We start from the raw sequence: 22,180 nt of genomic DNA on the forward strand, positions 1-22,180 counted from the left end.
TGGTGTAAGGTATGGCTGAATTTGGTATTTTGGTATCACTATCAGCTTAATTTGGTGCTTGATTTACATAAGAATAGAATATACTGTTTTATAAAAATCTTGTAAAGTTTTCAGAATCATTCCAATTCTAAGTTTATAAAAGGGGATTTTATTCTCATTCTCAAGGCTTTAGATTCGTTGAGTTCAAGTTTATAAAGCGTAAAATATTTTTGGATCTATTTAATGGGATATAAACAAAAAATTACGACAAAATATAGTAATGGAACTATGTGTACGGATCATTTTCTGTACTGTATAGTCAAATAATATTAGCTTTCAAACAATGTCTTGAAATTTATAACTATATTCAAGTAATTTTAGCTTTCTTTCAAAACTTTATTAAATTATTAGTGTGGTAAGTCATAGAAATTATAATGATTTTTTGTAACTAAATTATTAAATAAGATTTTCCTTATTTCTAGTGACTGGTGCCGAAGTAGTTTGTGGAGAAACTGTAGATGTTGCTGGTGAAGTGGAAGTTGCCCCAGCACACAATGCCGCCCACAATGGAATAGACGAACTACTACGAGCATCAGCGTATGCGCCAGACTACAATCAAGATTCTCCTGCTCGTATGGATGAGTTGGAGTAAGTTTTCTTGGATAGGAATTTATTTTGTAGAGTGGTAACATAGGGAACACCTGAGTTGTATTTTGTGTGTATTTGTGACTCGTTGGATTTGGTATAAAGTTAGTAAATAGTGTAGAGCATTTTGCATTAGTGCTACTGTATATGTAGGGGACAGGAAGGTTCTTAACAGAACATGACATTTATTATTATTATTATTATTATTATTGCTAGCTAAGCTATAACCTTAGTTGGAAAAGCAGGATGCTAATAAACCCAAGGGCTCAAACAGGGAAAATAGCCCAGTGATGAAAGGAAATAAATAAACTACAAGAGAAGTAATGAAGAATTAAATTGAAAGGAAATAAATAAACTACAAGAGAAGTAATGAAGAATTAAGATAAAACACTATTAAATCAGTAACATTAAAATAGATCTTTCATATATAAACTAAAAACTGATTAGGTCATTTCACTTGATCATGACTGGAATAAAACTTCTAGAATACTGTGATGCTTTGAGCCTTATGATGGAGAAGGCATGACTATTAGAATTAACTGCATACTTAGTATTACGAACAGGATGCTACTGTTGGGGAAAACCTGAATGCAAAGGATGGTCAGAAAATCTTATGCAACATGCATACTGAACCAACATAACGACAGTGCCAGAGATTATTTTACCACTCTGTGAGTATACATACAGATGACTTGCCACCTCGCACCAAAAAGTCTAATTGGCTACCTTCCAGGTTTGTCGAAAGATATATCCACATTTAAATAATTCCAGGTTTGTATTAGGGAAAAATACAAATTATTTACGAATTTTTCATATCAGGAATAAGAAATTTAATAAGAAAATTCCTGTCCAACAAATTAAGACGAGATTCAGCAGATGAAGACCAGACGGGAGAATATTAGTCAAAACAAGGCACAATGAAAGAATTGAAACATTTCTTCACGATTGATTACCGAAAATCCTAAAAAACTTTCTCCAAAAATCTTAAAAAACTCACTTTTTGTGCAATTGAAGAAGAGGCAAGCCTAATGTTTTTCAAAAGTAAATTACTATCAAGAATCAAACCTAAAATTTAAAAGTCTTACAGAGTTAAAGAAACGTTATCAATGCAGAGATCTAGACGTTGAAGAGCCACTGTCCTCGACCTACTTACAATCATACCTTGAGTTTTGTTAGGGTACAACTTCATGCCCTATAATTTGCACCATGCACTAATTTTAGCTAGATCTCTATTAAGGGATCAGCAACCCCAGATCTACATTCAGGAGATGGAATTGATGCAAAGAGGGTAGCATCATCTGCATATGCAACAAGCCTGTTTTCTAGGTTACTTCTCAGTGGGTACTTCCCTCTTGGTAAGGTTAGAAAAGACTCTTGAGCTATGGTAAGCAGCTCTTCTTGGAGAAGGACACTCCAAAAACAAACTGTTGTTCACCAATCTTGGGTAGTGCCATAGCCTCTGTACCATGGTCTTCCACAGTCTTGGAGTAGGGTTCTCCTGCGTGTTTTTTTTATAGTTTATATATGGCCTGTGGCCGAGGGAGCATAAACAATTAGAATAGCATCAACGTATCCCTGCGTGTCGTAAGAGGCGATTAAAAGGGACGGGACGAGGGGGCTGGGAACCCCCTCTCCTGTATTATAATCCTGTTAGACATCAAAGAAGTGGGGCTGGGGGGAGAGTGACTGCTCCCCGCACTCTAGTTTTGGGGTGTTTGAATGTGCGTGGATGTAGTACGATAGAGAGTAAAAGATGTGAGATTGGAATTATGTTTTGGAATAGAAGGATGGATATATTGGCTTTGTGTGAGACAAAGATAAAAGGGAAAGGTGAAGTGATGTTTGGTGAAATGTCTGGTTGAGTGTCTGGGATTGAAAGGGGAAGAGCAAGAGAAAGTGTGGCTTTATTGCTGAGTGAATGGATGACAGGTAAAGTAGTGGAATGGAAGGAGATATCATCTAGGTTAATGTCTTTTGGAAAAACATCCAAATAGGTTTACTGAAGATAATCATCTGTTCCCTAGTTTGCAATTTGGCTTTTGTAAAGGCTTTGGAGCATGTGATGCCCTTCTTACATTATACAATGAGGTACAGAAATCTCTTGATTGTGGTTAGGGGAGTTCATATGATTGGCCCTTGATTGTGGTTAAGGAAGTTCATATGATTGGCTGACTTTGATGCCCTTGTTTTCAATGAAAACTCAAACAGCTGGGAGTAGGAGGGTCGCTAAGCATCATTATTGAATCTTTAAGTAATAGATTACAAAGTGTTGTTGTTGATGGGCACCATACTGAGTATTAGGAATGTGATATTTGGTGTTCCTCAGGATATTGTTCTTAGTCCATTATTTTTCTAACTATATAAACATGACATGTTTTTTTATTATTTCTATTATTATTACTACTATTATTATCATTATTATTATTATTATTATTATTATTATTATTATTATTATCAATATTATCATTATTATCAGCTAAGCTACAACCTCTGTTGGATAAGTAGGATGCTATTTGACCAAGGGCTCCAACAGGGAAAAATAGCCCAGTTAGGAAAGGAAATAAAGAAATAAATAAACAAGAGAAATAATGAAGAATTAAAAACAAAATATTTCAAAAACAGTAACAATATCAAAATAAATCTTTCATATATACATACATATACCAAGGCACTTCCCCCAATTTTGAAGGGTAGCCGACATCAAACAAATGAAACAAAAATGGAGACGTCTCCTCTCTACGTTCCTCCCAGCCTGACAAGGGACTCAACCGAGTTCGGCTGGTACTGCTAGGGTGGCACAACCCACCCTCCCACATTATCCACCACAGATGAAGCTTCATAATGCTGAATCCCCTACTGCTGCTACCTCCGCAGTCATCCAAGGCACTGGAGGAAGCAGCAGGGCCTACCGGAACTGCGTCACAATCGCTCGCCATTCATTCCTATTTCTAGCACGATCTCTTGCCCCTCTCACATCTATCCTCCTATCACCCAGAGATTCATTCACTCCATCCATCCACCCAAACCTTGGCCTTCCTCATGTACTTCTCCCATCAACTCTTGCATTCATCACCTTCTTTAGCAGACAGCCATTTTCCATTCTCTCAACATGGCCAAACCACCTCAACACATTCATGTCCACTCTAGCTGCTAACTCATTTCTTACACCCGTTCTCACCCTCACTACTTCGTTCCTAACCCTATCTACTCGAGATACACCAGCCATACTCCTTAGACACTTCATCTCAAACACATTCAATTTCTGTCTCTCCATCACTTTCATTCCCCACAACTCCGATCCATAAATCACAGTTGGTACAATCACTTTCTCATACAAAACTCTCTTTACATTCATGCCCAACCCTCTATTTTTTACTACTCCCTTAACTGCCCCCAACACTTTGCATCCTTCATTCACTCTCTGACGTACATCTGCTTCCACTCCACCATTTGCTGCAACAACAGACCCCAAGTACTTAAACTGATCCACCTCCTCAAGTAACTCTCCATTCAGCATGACATTCAATCTCGCACCACCTTCCCTTCTTGTACATCTCATAACCTTACTCTTACCCACATTAACTCTCAACTTCCTTCTCTCACACCCTTCCAAATTCTGTCACTAATCGGCCAAGCTTCTCTTCCGCATCTGCAACCAGTGCAGTATCATCCGCAAACAACAACTGATTTACCTCCCATTCATGGTCATTCTCGTCTACCAGTTTCAATCCTCGTCCAAGCACTCAAGCATTCACCTCTCTCACCACTCCAACAACATACAGATTAAACAAATACGGTGACATCACACATCCCTGTCTCAGTCCCACTTTCACCGGAAACCAATCGCTCACTTCATTTCCTATCCATTTCCTATCTACATGCTTTACTACCTTTTTAGAAACTTTTCACTGCTTGCAACAACTTTCCACCAACTCCATATAACCTCATCACATTCCATATTGCTTCCCTATCAACTCTATCATATGCTTTCTCCAGATCCATAAACGTAACATATACATCCTTACCTTTTGCTAAATATTTCTCGCATATCTGCTTAACTGTAAAAATCTGATTCATACAACCCCTACCTCTTCTAAAACCACCCTGTACTTCTAAGATTGCATTCTCTGTTTTATCCTTAATCCTACTAATCAGTACTCTACCATACACTTTTCCAACTACACTTAACAAACAAATAAATAAATAAAATAAATCTCTATTTGTTCCAACACAGAGACTTACCTCGAACTACTTTGTTAGGAGGTTCCTGAAATCTCCTCTCAACCGACCAGAGTTTTGTGTAGTCTACCCTACTTCCGTTTTCTGTGGGGACTAACTCAGGCGTAAGGAGAACGTGCCCTGAGGGTAGTCCTGAGCTAGGTCGGCGTTAGCTTGGGTCTCGCTCGTCAGTAAGTTCTCTGGTCGCGTCGTGATACCATCCCGTCGCTCTCCATTCTCTTGCGACCCTTTGTGTCCCCGACTCGTGTGTCCCACGTGGTTCCCGCGTGGTATCTCTGTGCTTTCCCTTGTGTTCTTGTGTGTTCGCGTGATTCCCTTGTGCTTCCCCAAGTGTATTCCTTATCCTTTCCCTGCATTCCTGTGTCTTGTGGTTTTGTGTTGTGATGGAGCAGACCCGCCGTTGTCCTGGGCCTAGAGCCGGGAAGTCGTGGGGAGCGTTCCTATCCAAGCCGGAGGTTGACCCGCATTCCCTTTGTTCTTCCTGTAGGGGTAGAGTGTGCTCGCCGACGGATACGTGCCCGGAGTGTGTTAGTTGGAGTGAGATCCAGTGGATTCGTTTTAGCACGAAGAAAAAGAAGTCCTCTATACGGTCCCCCAGGAAGGTGAGCATCTCTTCGCCATTGCCGTCGCCAGGTGGGAGGTCTGACGAGGTTTCTGTTCCTCCTTCTCCTACCCAGGGTAGGGGACGAGGTAAGTCCGTTACGGGGAAGGTGCCGATGGCTCTTCCCCAAGAGTCTAATATTCATGATGTGGGGGTTGCTGAATCTTCACAGGCTAGTGGGGGCCCTGAAAGTGCTTTGTTTGGGGGTCTTGGGGACTCTGCCCTTGTGATTGGGGGGCACGTCTCCTCCGATGACCCCATGTGGAGTAGTACTGTTCCTGTCTCTGCGCCCGCGTCTTGGGCCTGCGTTTCAGGTACCTCAGCAGCTGATGGCATCTAGGATAGGTTGGACTCGACGGTAGGGGAGCCCTTCGGGTGGAAGCTCCCGAAAACCCGAGGTAGGTCCCCGTTGAGGATGGAGGATGGCCTAGATTCCTGGATCCCCAGCATGGTGCGGCCGACCTCCCTTCCAGCCCCTCTGTCGGCGGTTCCTGACTTGTTTTTGCAACCTACGACCTCCGGAACTCAACAGTTCGCGAAGACCTCCGTTGCCCCCGAGCCCGCCCGTCGGTCAGGTTATGCAGTATCGTCGGGGTCTTGGAGGCCGGCTCATTGGTCTCTTCGGAGGGTGAAGCGAGGAGGAGGCGCCGTCGGAGGAGGAAGAGATTCAGGAGCAGGCGCTCCCGTTCAAGGTCACGTTCAAGGTATAGCAGAAGACGTTCCAGGTCCCCGAGGAGGAAGTACAGGAGGAGTAGGTCTCCAAAAGGTGAATGGGTCTTCGTTCCCCACAGGAGGGCCGAGGACTTCGACGAGTTTCCGCGTTCTCCGAGTCGCCGGCCCAGAGACCGTACGGTTCTCCACGGAGGCCCTCTGCCAGGCATAAGTATGACCCTCACAAGGAACGGAGCGAGAAGGCCTCTTCAGGTAGGCGTAAGGCCGCGAAGCTTCCGGCTCAACCCGCCCAGCGGGGGGGAGTCGCGCTTTCGGACGGGCAGCCTAGTCGGGTCAGCACAGTTGACCCGGCCCTTGGACTGGCAGGGACGGCTTCCTCCGTCAGGCCAGCCCACGGAAGTCTCGCCCTCTTTGCCCAAAAACGTTTTACGGACGGTAGTCCTTGCCGACACGGCGGTTCCCGTCCCGACACCTGGGTCTAGTGCGGAGGTTCCCGTCGACACAGACTGTTACCACCACAGGGAGGTGCTCGTCGAGTCCGAGCCACAGCGACAGGTGGGGGTGCCCGTCGGCCCGTCACCTCGGCCTCAGACGGAGGGTGTTGCTGGCGACGGTGAAGGTTCCCCAACCGAGGACTCGGCATATCGGAGGGTGATAGGTCTTATACGGAGGCATCACCGGATCGAGGAACCTGTTCCCGCCAACGAAGATGCCTGGCGTTCCAGCCTTAATCGACTGATGGAGGCCCCTGTGCAGCAGAAACCCTCCCTGGCGCTGCCTGTGGCCAGGGATTTGGTCCTGGGCCGCGCCCACATGGACAAGGTTGTGGCGGGCAATGCCGAAGCCCCCAAGTCCCAGAGTTCCTCAAAGTTACTCGAGGGACTCAGGTCCCAGAGTAGGTTTTATGTATCAGAGGGGCAGCGACCGGGAGCCTGCAAAATGGAGTCTTCCCTTGAAGTGTTGAGTCAGGGTGCCCTGGAGGACAGAGCCGCATCAGCCCCGATTTGTTTTTCACAGTCGGAGGCTTCGATGATGGAGGAGATGTCCAAGGAATTAGTCCACGTCGCCTCCTGGTTGGACTGGTGGGCCTCCACTCTGGTAGGTGTTCAAGCCACCTACGACTTGACAGACCCTGCGAACCAAGACCTCCTGAAAGAACTCATCATCTCCGGGGGAAAGACCTTAAAGTTCCTTACTTTCCAGTCTCTTGCCCTGTCAGCCAACTGGGTGCTTAGGAAAAGGGATACGGTCTTAGCCAAGCTTTCCCGGAAAATCCCTGACAGGGAGGCAAGGGCTTTGAGGAGCCTGCCTGTGCGGGGTGACTCCCTGTTTCCGTTGAAACAGCTGGAGGAGGTCATGGAAAAGGTCTTGAAAAGGAAGGAAGTGGGTGCACCCAGACCCCACTCCGTGAGGAGGCCCACTTACAGGAGGACGACATCGGATGGCCCCTCTACTTCTCATGCCTCTCCTAGCCAGACGAGGAGAGACGTTCCATATACCTCTTGGGCTCAACCACCGCAGCCCCCCCGTAGAGGAGCCCCAGCAGCGTCTTCCTCTTTTAGGACGGCCTATTCAGCGTCCAGGAGAGGGCGTTCAGGCCGCTCCTCCAGAAGGAGATAGAGTGGGAGGCCCCCTACTCCTGCCCAAGCCTCAAGTTGGGGGATGCCTCAGACATTTTTAGCAAGCATGGAGGGCCCACGGTGCGGAGCCCTGGACAGTATCCGTACCGAAGGAAGGGTACAGACTCCCGTTCCTAATAGAACCCCCACCTTTGATCCCAGCCAGTCTGGCGGAGTGGCTAGCACCCAAGGACCCCTTGAAGAGGGCGGCCCTTCAGGAGGAAGTTTCCACTATGATGGAGAAAGGTGCGGTGGAAGTGGTCCTACATCCGGGCCCAGGCTTTTACAGTCGTCTTTTTCTGGTGGAGAAAGCAACAGGGGGTTGGAGACCGGTGATAGACCTGTCAGCCCTCAACAAGTTTGTTTGCAAGACGGACTTCAAAATGGACACCCCGAAGTCGGTCATGCAGTCCTTGAGGGAAGAGGACTACATGATGTCCATAGACCTCAAGGACGCATACTTTCAAATCCCGATCCACCCCTCAAGCAGGAAGTTTCTCCGGGTGAAGTGGGGTTCCCAGATCCTGCAGTTCAAGACCCTCTGCTTCGGTTTGTCAACAGCTCCCCAGGTATTCACGAGAGTCTTCACGACAGTTTCTGTGTGGGCTCACGAGCGGGGTATTCGCCTCATTCGATACCTGGACGACTGGTTACTCCTTTCCTCCTCAGAAGAAGTTTTGAAGGAGCAAGGAGTAAAACTAATTCAATTCTGCAAGGATCTGGGTATCACGATCAACCTGGAGAAATCGAATCTGTCTCCCTCCACCAGGATGACCTACTTGGGGATGGTGCTGGACTCCCGACTAGTGAGGGCCTTTCCGTCGGACGAACGGTTGAATAACCTGGAACGGATCCTCCTGTCTTTCCTATCGAGGCAACCCAGGAGAGCCAAAGACTGGCAAAGGTTAATAGGGCACCTAGTGTCATTGGAGAAACTCGTTCCCCAAGGGAGGCTCAGACTCAGGAGCATCCAATGGAACCTGAAGGAGCTCTGGAACCAAGTGGACTCGCCCTACAAATTAATACCCGTCCTGCCGGAGACAATACACTCCCTGGAGTGGTGGCTGTGTCGGTCGAATACCCTCAAGGGGATGCCCTTCGCAACCGAGCCTCCCGAGATGCTTCTGTTCACAGACGCCTCCAAAGAGGGGTGGGGGGCACATCTCAACGAGACAACGAGAGGAACTTGGACGGACGAGGAGAAAGGTCAGCACATCAACGTCCTAGAGATGAAGGCAGTCCGAGAAGCTTGCCTACAGTTCGTACATCTTCTGAGGGGAAACACAGTGGCGTTGATGTGCGACAATGCCACTGTAGTAGCGTACATAAAGAAACACGGAGGTCTAAAATCGAAGGAGTTGTGAGATCTCGCTTTGGAGATCCTGGATTGGGCCGAGTTGGAACAGATCGTGATTTCAGTAAGGTTCATTCCAGGCAAAAAGAACGTCCTAGCCGACGGGCTCAGCAGGATGGGACAAGTAGTGGGAACAGAGTGGTCCCTCCTCCCAGAAGTAGCCAGATTCATCATTCAAAAATGGGGATCGCCGGTGATGGATCTCTTTGCAACCAGACTGAACGCACAACTCCCCGTATTTTGTTCTCCTGTCCCAGACCCAAAGGCGGCGTTGGAAGATGCTTTTCAACACAAATGGGACAACCTCGACGTGTACGCTTTTCCCCCCTTCGCATTGATCAGGCAAGTGCTCAACAGAGCAAGGACGGCTCGAAACTTAAAGATGACTTTGGTAGCGCCCTGGTGGCCGGAGAGGGAGTGGTTCGCGGATCTAAGGGACCTGGCATGTCTTCCCCCGTGGCCTCTGCCCGACAGACCAGATCTTCTTCGGCAGCCACACTTCCAAAGGTTCCACGACAATCCTCAGTCTCTTCGCCTTCACGCCTGGAGACTATCGAGCGGCTCCTGAGGAAGGAAGGGTATTCAACAGGTACCGCAGAGAAGATGTCACGTTATCTGAGACGGTCTTCAGCAGCGGTCTACCAAGCAAAATGGGCTACTTTTACGAAATGGTGTGCCTCAAAGAACATCAAGCCTCTCAAAGCCTCGGTCCCAGATATTGCGGATTTTCTAGTGCATCTCAGAGACGAAGTGGGCATGTCAATTCCGGCCATCAAAGGAGTCCATGCAGCCTTGGGCCAAGTCTTTCTTCTGAAGGGCATTGATCTGGGTGCCTCTAGGCACATATCAATGCTCATCAGGAGCTTCGAACAAGCTTGCCCTCCACAGGCCTCCAGGGTGCCGCAGTGGGACGTGGCAAGGGTATTGAAAATGTTGAGTGGTCCGCCGTTCGAACCCCTGAAGGACATAGTGGACAGGGATCTCACTCTCAAGACGGTCTTCTTGTTGGCCTTGGCCTCTGCTAAGAGAGTAGGAGAGATCCATGGGTTGTCTTACGACATCTCTCATTCGAAGGGGTGGAGGGAGATCTCCCTCGAGTTCGTCCCTTCTTTCGTAGCAAAGACACAGAATCCAGCGGTCTGGGACCCTAAGTTCGAGGGCTTTTCAATGCCGGCTATTCCTAGGACAGGGAATCCAGAAGATTTGAAGTTGTGCCCCGTCCGTGCCGTGAGAAAATACCTTGAGAGGACTGCCCATCTCCGCCCTGGTATCAAAAATCTTTTTGTCTCTACGGGTGTAAAGAAAAAGCAGGTATCTAAGAATACCATCTCCTTTTGGCTGAGACGGGTTATTGTCAGGGTCTATAATGATGAGGGACTGCCCCTGCCAAGTAATCCCAGGCCCCATGACATTAGGGGTCTAAGTACTTCTCTGGCTTTTGAGAGGAACATGGCAGTGGGCCAGATCCTTAGAGCAGGCTCCTGGTCGAACCAGTCGACCTTCACAACGCATTACCTCAAGGATTGCTCGAGGAGATCTTTAGACGGTTTCTCTATTGGGACAGTCATCTCCGCGCTCCAAGCGATTTAACGGTGAAGCCCCAGGTACAATCGTGGATAGCAAAACCAAGAGACACAGGTTCGTTCCCTTTCACCCTTGTCCCTTTTTTCCTTTCCCTGCTCGGAGATAACCCCACATACAACCCGAAGAAGACACGTCTCTACAACTTCGCCACAGGGCTAAGCATCATGGAATTTTTTAAAGGGTAAGTACTTAGACACTAACATGAGCTCTTTGTGTAGTTTTCCCTACGTTTCGTTTTCCGTATATTTTTTGCAACCTAGTTCCCATCTAGGTTCCTGGACGTCCAGTTAGCTTGGTCTGAAGTTCAGGAAGACACTCCCACCTCCTAAAGTGTAAGTCTCCTAAGAAAGTAGTTCGAGGTAAGTCTCTGTGTTGGAACAAATCACAAATTTTAAGTAATTTGTATTTTTCCTAACATACTTACCGAGAACTACTTTCGGGTAATGGCCCTCCCTACCTTCCCCGAGTGCCTTACTGCCCTTGAAGACCGTTTGTACCATCCAGGAACTTACTGACGAGCGAGACCCAAGCTAACGCCGACCTAGCTCAGGACTACCCTCAGGGCACGTTCTCCTTATGCCTGAGTTAGTCCCCACAGAAAACGGAAGTAGGGTAGACTACACAAAACTCTGGTCGGTTGAGAGGAGATTCCAGGTACCTCCTAAGAAAGTAGTTCTCGGTAAGTATGTTAGGAAAAATACAAATCACTTAAAATTTGTGATTTTTATTTTCCTTTGGAAGTCAAAAATGTTACTATAATTTTTCTTTTCACTATATAATTTTTTTTAATTTTATTTATATATATGAACAAAGGTTCCCATATGCCCATGGTCTTGATAAAAGGGCCAAACAAAAAATATTTCTCTATCAAAATAATGCAATGAAAATTTTTTTTAGTATTTTTGGGGAAAAAATTAAGAAAAAAAAATTGGGCACAAATGATAAGTGTGTCCACAGACAAATAATTGTGTAAACATTTACATGAAAAGCCATGAATCTGAAGTGTAAAGTATTGTTGATTAGTTAGAAATTAAAAGCTTCAAATAAGTATAATCATAAGCGTGATGTCGATATCCACTAGTGAACAAGTTTATTCCAATAAATAACTGTAAAACTTTCTTGCAAGAACTTATTTTAATATAAATTAGGATAGATACTTTGGAATATTGGATTATTGTAAGATTTTCTATTATTTATTGGAAAACTGTAAAATAGAATGCCCCATATTTTGCAAGTTGCCTGAATATTTCTTTGTTCTTTGCTTCTTTTGAGTATATGTTGACATACGCACATTTTACTTTGATGTATTATTTGTTTTGAATTGAATCTTAAGTTAGGTTCAATTTCTATTATATGATTATGAATAATAGAGGCATTGTTAGGAAGAAATTTTTATTATTTCAGCAGTGAAAGTGGTAGAGCCTCACCATCAACCAGGGAAGCTATTGCTGGTATGCTGAGCATGAGTCGTGTTGTTCCTGGGGGAAGAACACCATCTAGAAAATTGGCCTCATCCATGGCGCGGCAGGCAAAACCTAGAAGACGATATAATGATGAGGAAAACATGAGTAAAGTTCATCAAGATGAAGATTATGGTCAGTGGATATGTTTTTACTTGTTTAGATAGTACTCTACAATAAAAAGTTAGGGTATTTGGATTTCCTTTTTTGTTTGGTGCTGTTTTGTGAATTGGTCATTATTCCAGCATTTTCCAGGACCTTCCCTGTGTTTCTTGTTCATTCCTATAAGTTTAACTCTCTTCCACTTGAGTGACCTTTGTCAATTTGAGCATTATGGCAGCACTCACACTTGTGTATTTGAAGAGCTTGCTCTCTGGGCTAAATTGTGCATTTTGCAAGCCAACAGAAGCCAAGATAAATATGTTCATGACTGTTGTTGCTTTGTTGATGTTGTGTCGAGGTTGTGGAGCTGTGCTACGTCATCTGTATGCTATGTATGTGGCTAGAGCAATCCAGCTCCTTGAAAATGGTGTTAGGCAGGTTGAGGGGACCGGGCGTTTTGTTGTAATTCAGAGTGTTGTGGCAAGTTTGTATTAACGTTTCCAGCAGGCTGACCTGTATCGTAATTGACCACGTTCAGGCTGCCCCTGTTCTTTAACTGCCTGTCAGGATTAATATCTGATGACGATGGCTCAACGAAATTGCAAGAACTCTGCAAAACAATCTCCAAAATGCCCCTAGTGTTCATGTCGATGTTCAGACTGTGAGGAACTAACTGCATGCTGACGGTCTGAATGCCAGATGTCTGGCTGTGACCCCAAGACTGACCTCTAGACACCGTCAGATGAGGTAGGCATTTGGTCATACACACATGGACTGGAATATCAAGGCCTGGTCGTTTGTACTCTTTCCTGACAAGTCCAGATTTTGTCTCCACTAACGACTGACACCAAACAGTGTGGAGGGCCTGTGGGAAACATTTTGTGCAGTGTGCCATTGTTGATCACGATTGTTTTGGTGGTCCCTCTGTTATGGTGTGGGTATGGTTCAGTGGTGGGGTGGCACAGACCTTCACGTGTTCCAGCAAGAGGTGATTATTGCCCGGTTATACTGGGATGACATTATCCTCCCTGTTGTTCATGCCTATGCTGGTGCTGTGGCCTTTAATTTCTGCTAATGGACAAACATGCACCAATCCATCAAGCAAGGGTAGTTCTGGACTGCCTGGATACAGAGGGTATTCGTCGTATGGACTGGCCAGCCCCAGCCTGGTCACCGGATCTCAATCCAATTAAACCCCTTAGGGACCAGCTCGGGAGAGCCGTGCAGTGACGTCTTCTCCCTCTAACCAACGCCAATGAATTCAGAGCTGCCCTCACTGAATACTGGCAAAGACTTGACCAATTGGCCATTGACCGTTTAATCCAGAGCATGCCAAGGTGGTCTCGGGCTTGTATTCAAGCCAGAAGAGGTCACATGAAGATACTGAGATGGGCTGGATTAGAGTGTGATGAGTGTGAACTCAATCCCATGTAGACATTTTATTTTTTGGACACTTTCCCTGTTTTTTGTGGCTAGAATTATAAATAAAACTGTATCTGGTCATTAAAATAGGGTTTCACTTCCTAACGTTAAAAAGTCCCAAAAACTATTACAAAAACCCAAATGAAAAAGATAGACCGATTTTGCAAAATATCCTCAATTTTTTTTTTAAAGTATACATGTCTAAATACTTTGTTGCATTAATAAAAAGCACTATTTGTTATTTCATATCACCGAAGTGTTGTAGAATCCAGTATAAACCTCTTATACTTTTAATAAAGTGATAATTTTATAGTAAAGAAACAAGATTTTCCTTAAAAAATCTATTAATCATTGGTTATCTTGTCCATCATGAGATGATATCCAGTCAAATCAGTAAAAAATCACAGTGAATGCTTCCATTCCATCTTACCTGCTTGATCCAATGTGGGTTATCCTCTTCATATTAATCTGTTATGCCCAGTCCAGGGATCAAATTAATGTGAGAAGGGAGGTAGAAGGTGTGTCTTTTTGGTAGATGAGTTTTAATGAACAAATTGATGTTGTAACGCAAGAACATAACTTATTTGTATACCTATTATTCATGAGTTGCTTGAATAGGTATTAGTGTTGGAAGGATGAGAGAGCTGCCCACTTCAAAGGAGAAGATACACTATATAGTACAGTAGAATTCCTCTTATCAGGTACTGAATTAACTTGCTCCCAAGAAAGAAATCAACCAAAAAGATATCTGCTCTAAACCTGGTTCATAATTGGTTCCTAAGCCTTCAATGTTGTAGTTAGCCTGTCCAGTAATAAATGAAAAACTGCACTTAAATATATAAAATAAAATTTTTATTGTTGGCCAGGTTTAAATTGTATGAGATATAGGAATTAAGATGAGATGTTGAACCACTGAACACTTTTGATCCGATGAAGTCGTTTTGTCCAATAATCTAGGTATAGAGGATGGAAAAAATATTTTTTTTTATTTAAAGTCTAAAAGCTGATACTTCAAAGATAATATGCCTTACAGTTAAATATCATAATAGTAGGTTGGCCAGGGCACCAGCCACCAGTTGAGATACTACCACTAAAGAGTTATGGGGTCCTTTGACTGGCCTGATAGTACTACATTGGATCCTTCTCTCTGGTTACGGTTCATTTTCCTTTTGCCTACACATACACCGAATAATCTGGCCTATTCTTACAAATTCTCCTCCGTCCACATACACCTGACAACACTGAGATTACCAAACAATTCTTCTCTCAAGGGGTTAACTACAGCACTGTAATAGTTCAGTAGCCACTTTCCTCTTGGTAAGTGTAGAGGAGACTCTAGCTATGGTAAGCAGCTCTTCTAGAAGGACAATAAGAAATCTAACCATTACTCTTTAGTCTTGGGTAGTGCCATAACCTCTGTACCATGGTCTTCCACTGTCTGGTGTTAGAGTTCTCTAGCTTGATGGTACACTTGGGGACACTATTCTATATTATTCCTCATCCTCTTGTTTTGATAAAGTTTTTATAGTTTATTTATGAAATATTTATTTTAATGTTGTTACTGTTCTTAAAATACTTTATTTTTTTCCTTGTTTCCTTTCCTCACTGGGCTATTTTCCCTGTTGGAGCCCCTGGGCTTATAGCATTGTGCTTTTCCAACTAGGGTTGTAGCTTAGCAAGTAATAATAATAATAATTATAAATTCAATCAACAATTTTTCCCTCAAAAATCATCTTTCTCTAATGATAGTATATAATAGTATTATGTATTGATTTGTAGAGATACACCTTCTGTTTCCTACTTGAATGTGTTTATTGCCTTTACAGTTTATCCATCATTAGATATCTCTGATGATGAAGACTTTCCAGTGTTTAAGCCAAGAGGGAAGAAGAAAGAAGATGAAGCTTGGAATCCAAAGGCTAGAGTTCGTGTCTCTGGACCTCGACCGGAGCGTCCTATGAGACAAGGAGTTAGAAGACAAGCTGTAGAGAAGGGATTAGAACAAGCAGCAGCGAGACGACAAAATTTACCGGTAAGTTTTAATGTTGTCATTACTTTGCAAGTTATAAAAGAACCAGAAAATAGGAAACTGGTATTATGTAAAATTAAATACCTATGGAACTAGAAACTGTGCTGGAAATCAAAATAGCAGATTTTTTAATAAAGGAAAAATAATGGGAGAAGTACAAGAGGAAGGCCAAGGTTTGGGTGGATGGATGGTGTGAAGAAAGCTCTGGGTGATAGGAGGATAGATGTGAGAGAGGCAAGAGAGCGTGCTAGAAATAGGAATGAATGGCGAGCGATTGCGACGCAGTTCTGGTAGGCCCTGCTGCTGCCTCTGATGCCTTAGATGACCGCGGAGGTAGCAGCAGTAGGGGTTTCAGCATTATGAAGCTTCATCTGTGGTGGATAATGTGGGAGGGTGGGCTGTGGCACCCTAGCAGTACCATCTGAACTCGGTTGAGTCCCTTGTTAGGCTGGAGGAACGTAGAGAGTAGAGGTCCCCCTTTTGTTTTTGTTTCATTTGTTGATGTCAGCTACCCCCCAAAATTGGGGGAAGTGCCTTGGTATATGTATGTATGTATATCCAAGTAATCATTGCAAAGGAAATCAATGAACAAAATGCAAATCCATAAAATTTCAATTAAAGTACAGTTATTTTTACAAGAAAGAGTAAATTGAAACTAATAGTGTTAGATTAATGAATTTTCAATCTCTTGTGTAATATTGGGTTTTTGTCTTTTACATCAAGTTTTATACTAGTTATTTACGGAAATGTATGGATCGGAGTTGTGGGGAATGAAAGTGACGGAGAGACAGAAATTGAATGTGTTTGAGATGAAGTGTCTAAGGAGTATGGCTGGTGTATCTCGAGTAGATAGGGTTAGGAATGAAGTAGTGAGGGTGAGAACGGGTGTAAGAAATGAGTTAGCTGCTAGAGTGGATATGAATGTGTTGAGGTGGTTTGGCCATGTTGAGAGAATGGAAAATGGCTGTCTGCTAAAGAAGGTGATGAATGCAAGAGCAGATGGGAGAAGTACAAGAGGAAGGCCAAGGTTTGGGTGGATGGATGGAGTGAAGGAAGCTCTGGGTGATAGGAGGATAGATGTGAGAGAGGCAAGAGAGCGTGCTAGAAATAGGAATGAATGGCGAGCGATTGTGACGCAGTTCCGGTAGGCCCTGCTGCTTCCTCCAGTGCCTTGGATGACCACAGAGGTAGCAGCAGTAGGGGATTCAGCATTATGAAGCTTCATCTGTGGTGGACAATGTGGGAGGGTGGGCTGTACCACCCTAGCAGTATGTATGTATATACGGAAATAAGAGGTCTCAGTGTGTCATTTAGCAGGCAGCATACATTTGTGAATTTTCAACATCATTGATGTATCTTACATAAACGTGGGCATGTTAAGGTGTATCGTTACTCTGTGGTTAGGTAGAGGCACTCCTATCATTTAATCTTTATTATTTTAGAGTTAGAAACATATCAATACTAAGCCCATGTTGTAATGAGATCTTTATGTGAGGGATCAGCAAACGATGACTTTTCAGGAACTTAACATCAATCGATAAATGGGTTACCTGTTTGCTTATGTGCTTTCCTGCTAGTAATTTTTGAATTGGTACACTGTATTATAAATTATGTTTACATAAGTATACATTGTATATCTGTATATTACTGTTTTATGTTATAAATATTTATATGATCATGGTATTCTTACTCATAGGTGATATTTTGACAGGTTGCAAAAAGAGCTTATCACAGAAAAAAACAACGAAGTTTAGAATCTCAACCCAGTACATCGTTAGGATCACCTAATCTTAAAGGAGTTTCTAAAAGTAAGTATTTTTTATATATATTTTAATTGTATTATCTTACATATTTTTTCATTATATTCTCTTACAATTCACTGCTTTACCTTAGCTATTTTATTTTTTGCGGGTAGGCCAAAAAGGTAAAATAATCCATCTTTTAACATATTTTATAGCCTTTACCTTAGCTATTTTATTTTCCGCGGGTAGGCCAAAAAGGTAAAATAAGCCATCTTTTAACATATTTTATAGCTTTGGTTCTAGTTGCAATGGTGAAGTAATGATTTTATAGCTTTGGTTCTAGTTGCAATGGTGAAGTAATGATACATTGTATAGTATAACTTCGCAATAATGTACCTGTTAATAATGGATTCTGGATATACTAGATGTACAGTCATGTCCGGGCGGCATTGTAAAGGGCTTCGTAAGAAGAAGTACTTTCCAAGATATTTATGTACTGTATACCGTATATACTGGAGTATCATGCGAGTTTTGAAGACCTCATTTTGAAGCTAATTTTAAGAGGGTTGCATCATTTAATAGATATAAAATTAGCATATGTACCACTGTTTGGCTAGTGTTATGTCTATTTACTGTAGTAAAAAACTACAGCTTTATTCAAGATAAGTATGATTATATATATATATATATATATATATATATATATATATATATATATATATATATATATATATATATATATATATATATATATATATATATATACAGTATATATATATAATATATATATATATATATATATATATATATATATATATATATATATATATATATATATATATATATATATATATTTGTTCCAACACAAATACTTACCTCGAACTACTTTCTTAGGAGTTACCTGTAATCTCCTCTCAACCGACCAGAGTTTTGTGTAGTATACCCTACGTTCGTTTTCTATGGAGGACTAACCCAGGAGTGAGGAGAACATGCCCTGAGGGTAGACCTGAGCTAGGTCGGCGTTAGCTTGGGTCCCGCTAGCCAGTAAGTTCTCTGGTCGCGTCGTGATACCATCACGCCGCTCTCATTCTCTTACGACCCTTTGTGTCCCGACTCGTGTGTCCCACGTGGTTACCGCGTGGTATCTCTGTGCTTTTCCCTTGTGTTCTCGCGTGTTCACTACCTTTCCTTGTGTTTCCCAAGTGAATTCCTTGATTATTCCCTTCGTACCTGTGTCTTGTGGTTGTGTGCGATGGAGCAGATCCGCCGTTGTCCTGGGCCTAGAGCCGGAAAGTCGTGTGGAGCGTTCCTTTCCAAGCCCGAAGTGGACCCTCATTCCCTTTGCTCTTCCTGTAGAGGCAGAGTGTGCTCGCCGTCGGATACGTGCGATGAGTGTGTTAGCTGGAATGAGATCCAGTGGGTGCGTTATGGCACTAAAAAGAAGAAGTCGTCGAAACGTTCGCCCAGGAAGTCTAGCATCTCTTCGCCGTTACCGTCGCCAAGTGGACGGTCCGACGGGGCTTCTGTCTCGCCTTCCCCTACCCAGAGTAGGGGACGAGGTAAGTCCGTTGCGGGGAAAGTGCCGAGGGCCCTTCCCCAGGTGTCTAATGTATATGGTGTGGGGGTTGCTGGGCCTTCTCAGGCTAGTGGGGAGCCTGATAGTGCTGTGTCTGGGGGTTCTGGAGACTCTGCCCTTGTGCTTGGGGGGCACGTCTCCTCCGACGACCCCATGTGGAGTAGTAACGTTGTGCCTGTTTCTTCGCCCGCTTCGTGGGCCTGTGTTTCAGGTACTTCAGCGGCTGGTGACGCCCAGGAGAAGTTGGACTCTACGGTAAGTGAGCCCTTCGGGTGGAGGCTCCCTAAAACGCCAGGTAGGTCCCCAATGCAGATGGAAGAGGGCCTGGATACCGGGTTCCCTAGTGTAGTGCGACCAACCTCCTTTCCAGCTCCTCTGACGGCGGTTCCGGATTCTTTCCTACAACCCTCGACCTCTGGAACTCAGCAGGTCGCGAAGACCTCCGTGGCCCCCGCTCCCGCCCGTCGATCGGGTTGTACAGTATCGTCGGGCTCTTCAGATGGAGGTTCTTCGATCTCTTCAGAAGGTGAAGCGAGGAGGAGGCGCCGATGACGGAGGGGGAGCGGTCCAGGAGCAGGCGTTCCCGCTCAAGGTCCCGCTCGAGATACAGTAGAAAACGGTCCCGGTCTCCACGGAGGAAGTACAGGAAGAGTAGGTCCCCCGATGGTGATTGGGTCTTCGTTCCCCGTAGAAGTGATTTGCAGCGTTCCCCTGACCGATGGTCCAGGGATTATTCGCCGCGAAGGCCATCGTCCAGCCGCAAATATGACCCTCGCAGGGAGCAATGCGAGAAGGCCTCTTCAGGCAGGCGTAAGTCCGCGAAGCTCCCGGCTCACCCCGCCCAGCGGGGGGAGCCGTGCTTCTGTACGAGCAGCCTGGGCGAGTCAGCACAGCTGGCTCGGCCCTTGGACTTAAAGGAACGGTTCCCTCCGTCGGGTCAGCCCACGGGAACCGCATCCTCGTCCTCCAGAGAGATTACACGGACGGTAGTCCTCGCCGGCACGGCGATGCCCGTCCCGGCCCCCAACCCTGGTGCGGAGGTTCCCGTCGGGGCAGACCGCTACCACCGCAGGGGAGTGCCTGTTGATCCAGAGCCAAAGCGCCCGGTAGGAGTGCCCGGTGACCCGGCTCCTCGGGATCAGGCGGAAGGTACTGCTGACAGCAGAGAAGGTTCCCCGACCGAGGACTCGGCGTATCAGAAAGTAATAGGCCTGATACGAAGGCATCATCGGATTGAGGAACCTGTTCCAACCGACGAGGACTTCTGGAGGTCCAGCCTGAGTCGGTTGATGGAGGCACCCGTCCAGCAGAAAACCTCCCTGGCCCTGCCTGTGGCCAGGGATCTAGTCCTGGGACGGGCTCACGTTGATAAAGTTGTGGCAGGCAATGCCGAAGCTCCCAAAACACAGAGCTCCTCGAAGTTGCTACAGGGACTCAGGTCCCAGAGTAGGTTCTATGTGCCAGAAGGACAGCGGCCGGGACCCTGCAAAGTGGAGCCTTCCCTCGAAGTTCTGGGACAGGATGCCCCGGAAGACAGAGCCTCCTCGGCCCCGATTTGTTTTTCGCAGTCGGAGGCAGCAATGATGGAGGAGATGTCGAAAGACTTGGTGCACGTCTCCTCTTGGTTGGACTGGTGGGCCTCCACGCTGGTAGAGGTACAAGCCACCTATGACTTGACAGACCCGGAGCAACAGAACCTACTGAAGGAGCTTATCATCTCCGGGGGCAAGACTCTGAAGTTCCTTACATATCAGTCCCTTGCCCTTTCAGCGAACTGGGTTCTGCGCAAGAGGGATACTATCCTGGCGAAGCTTTCCCGGAAGATCCCGGACAGGGAGGCGAGGGCTATGAGGAGCCTTCCTGTGTGGGGTGACTCCTTGTTCCCCTTAAAACAGCTGGAGGAGATAATGGAGAAGGTAGCTAAACGGAAGGAAGTGGGCGCTCCCAGACCTCAGCCGGTAAGGAGACCCCCCTACCAGAGGTCAGCATCAGTCGGGCCCTCTACTTTTCAGGCCCCTCCTAGCCTGACGAGGAGAGACGCCCCTTCTTCCTCGTGGGCTCCAGCAGCGTCTGCCTCTTTTAGAACAGCTTATTCGGCTTCCAGGAGAGGCCGTTCAGGCCGCTCCTCCAGGAGGAGGTAGAGTGGGAGGCCCCCTACTCCTGCCCAAGCCTCAGGTTGGGGGATGCCTCAGACGACATTGGCAAGCATGGAGGGCTCACGTAGCGGAACCCTGGACAGTATCCGTACTGAAGGAAGGGTACAGGCTCCCGTTCTTAACGGAACCTTCACCTTTGATTCCGGCCAGCCTGACGGAGTGGCTGGCACCCAAGGACCCGTTGAAGAGGGCGGCCCTTCAAGAAGAGGTGTCCACTATGTTGGAGAAGGGTGCCATGGAAGAGGTCCTACATCTGGGACCGGGTTTCTACAGCCGACTATTCCTGGTAGAAAAGGCGACGGGGGAATGGAGACCGGTGATAGACCTGTCAGCTCTCAACAAGTTTGTTTGCAAGACGGATTTCAAAATGGACACTCCGAAGTCGGTCTTGCAGTCCTTGAGGGAGAAAGACTACATGATGACCATAGACCTCAAGGACGCATACTTTCAAATCCCGGTCCACCCCTCAAGCCGAAAGTTTCTCCGAGTGAAATGGGGTGCCCAGATCCTGCAATTCAAGAACCTCTGCTTCGGGTTGTCAACAGCTCCCCAGGTATTCACGAGAGTCTTCACGACAGTCTCGGTGTGGGCTCACGAGCGGGGTATTCGCCTCATCCGGTACCTGGACGACTGGTTGCTCCTTTCCTCCTCAGAGGACGTTTTGAGGGAGCAAGGTGTAAAGCTTTTTCAATTTTGCAAGGATCTGGGTATCATGATCAACCCAGAAAAATCGAACCTGTCTCCCTCCACCAGGATGACCTACTTGGGGATGACACTGGATTCCCGACTAGTGAAGGCCTTTCCGTCAGAGGAACGGGTAAGCAATCTAATAAAGATCCTGCTGCCTCTCCTTTCGGGGCAACCCAGGAGAGCCAAGGACTGGCAAAGGCTAATAGGTCATCTGGTGTCATTGGAGAAACTGGTTCCCCATGGGAGGCTCAGGCTCAGGGGCATCCAATGGAACCTGAAGGGTTGCTGGAACCAACTGGACTCGCCCCAA

General features: G+C 45.6%; 1 protein-coding gene across 1 annotated transcript in view; it reads left to right on the forward strand.

Annotated features, from left to right (window-relative positions):
- LOC137618087 (histone lysine demethylase PHF8-like) overlaps positions 1-22,180 on the forward strand; it is a 210,306-nt gene that overhangs the window by 183,314 nt on the left and 4,812 nt on the right. The window contains 4 exon segments of the mRNA XM_068348062.1: positions 462-627; positions 12,098-12,288; positions 15,504-15,709; positions 17,418-17,514. Coding sequence (XP_068204163.1) covers positions 462-627; positions 12,098-12,288; positions 15,504-15,709; positions 17,418-17,514 — 660 coding nt within the window.

The sequence above is a fragment of the Palaemon carinicauda genome, chromosome 24 (assembly GCF_036898095.1).
Source record: "Palaemon carinicauda isolate YSFRI2023 chromosome 24, ASM3689809v2, whole genome shotgun sequence".
NCBI classification, from domain to species: domain Eukaryota; kingdom Metazoa; phylum Arthropoda; class Malacostraca; order Decapoda; family Palaemonidae; genus Palaemon; species Palaemon carinicauda.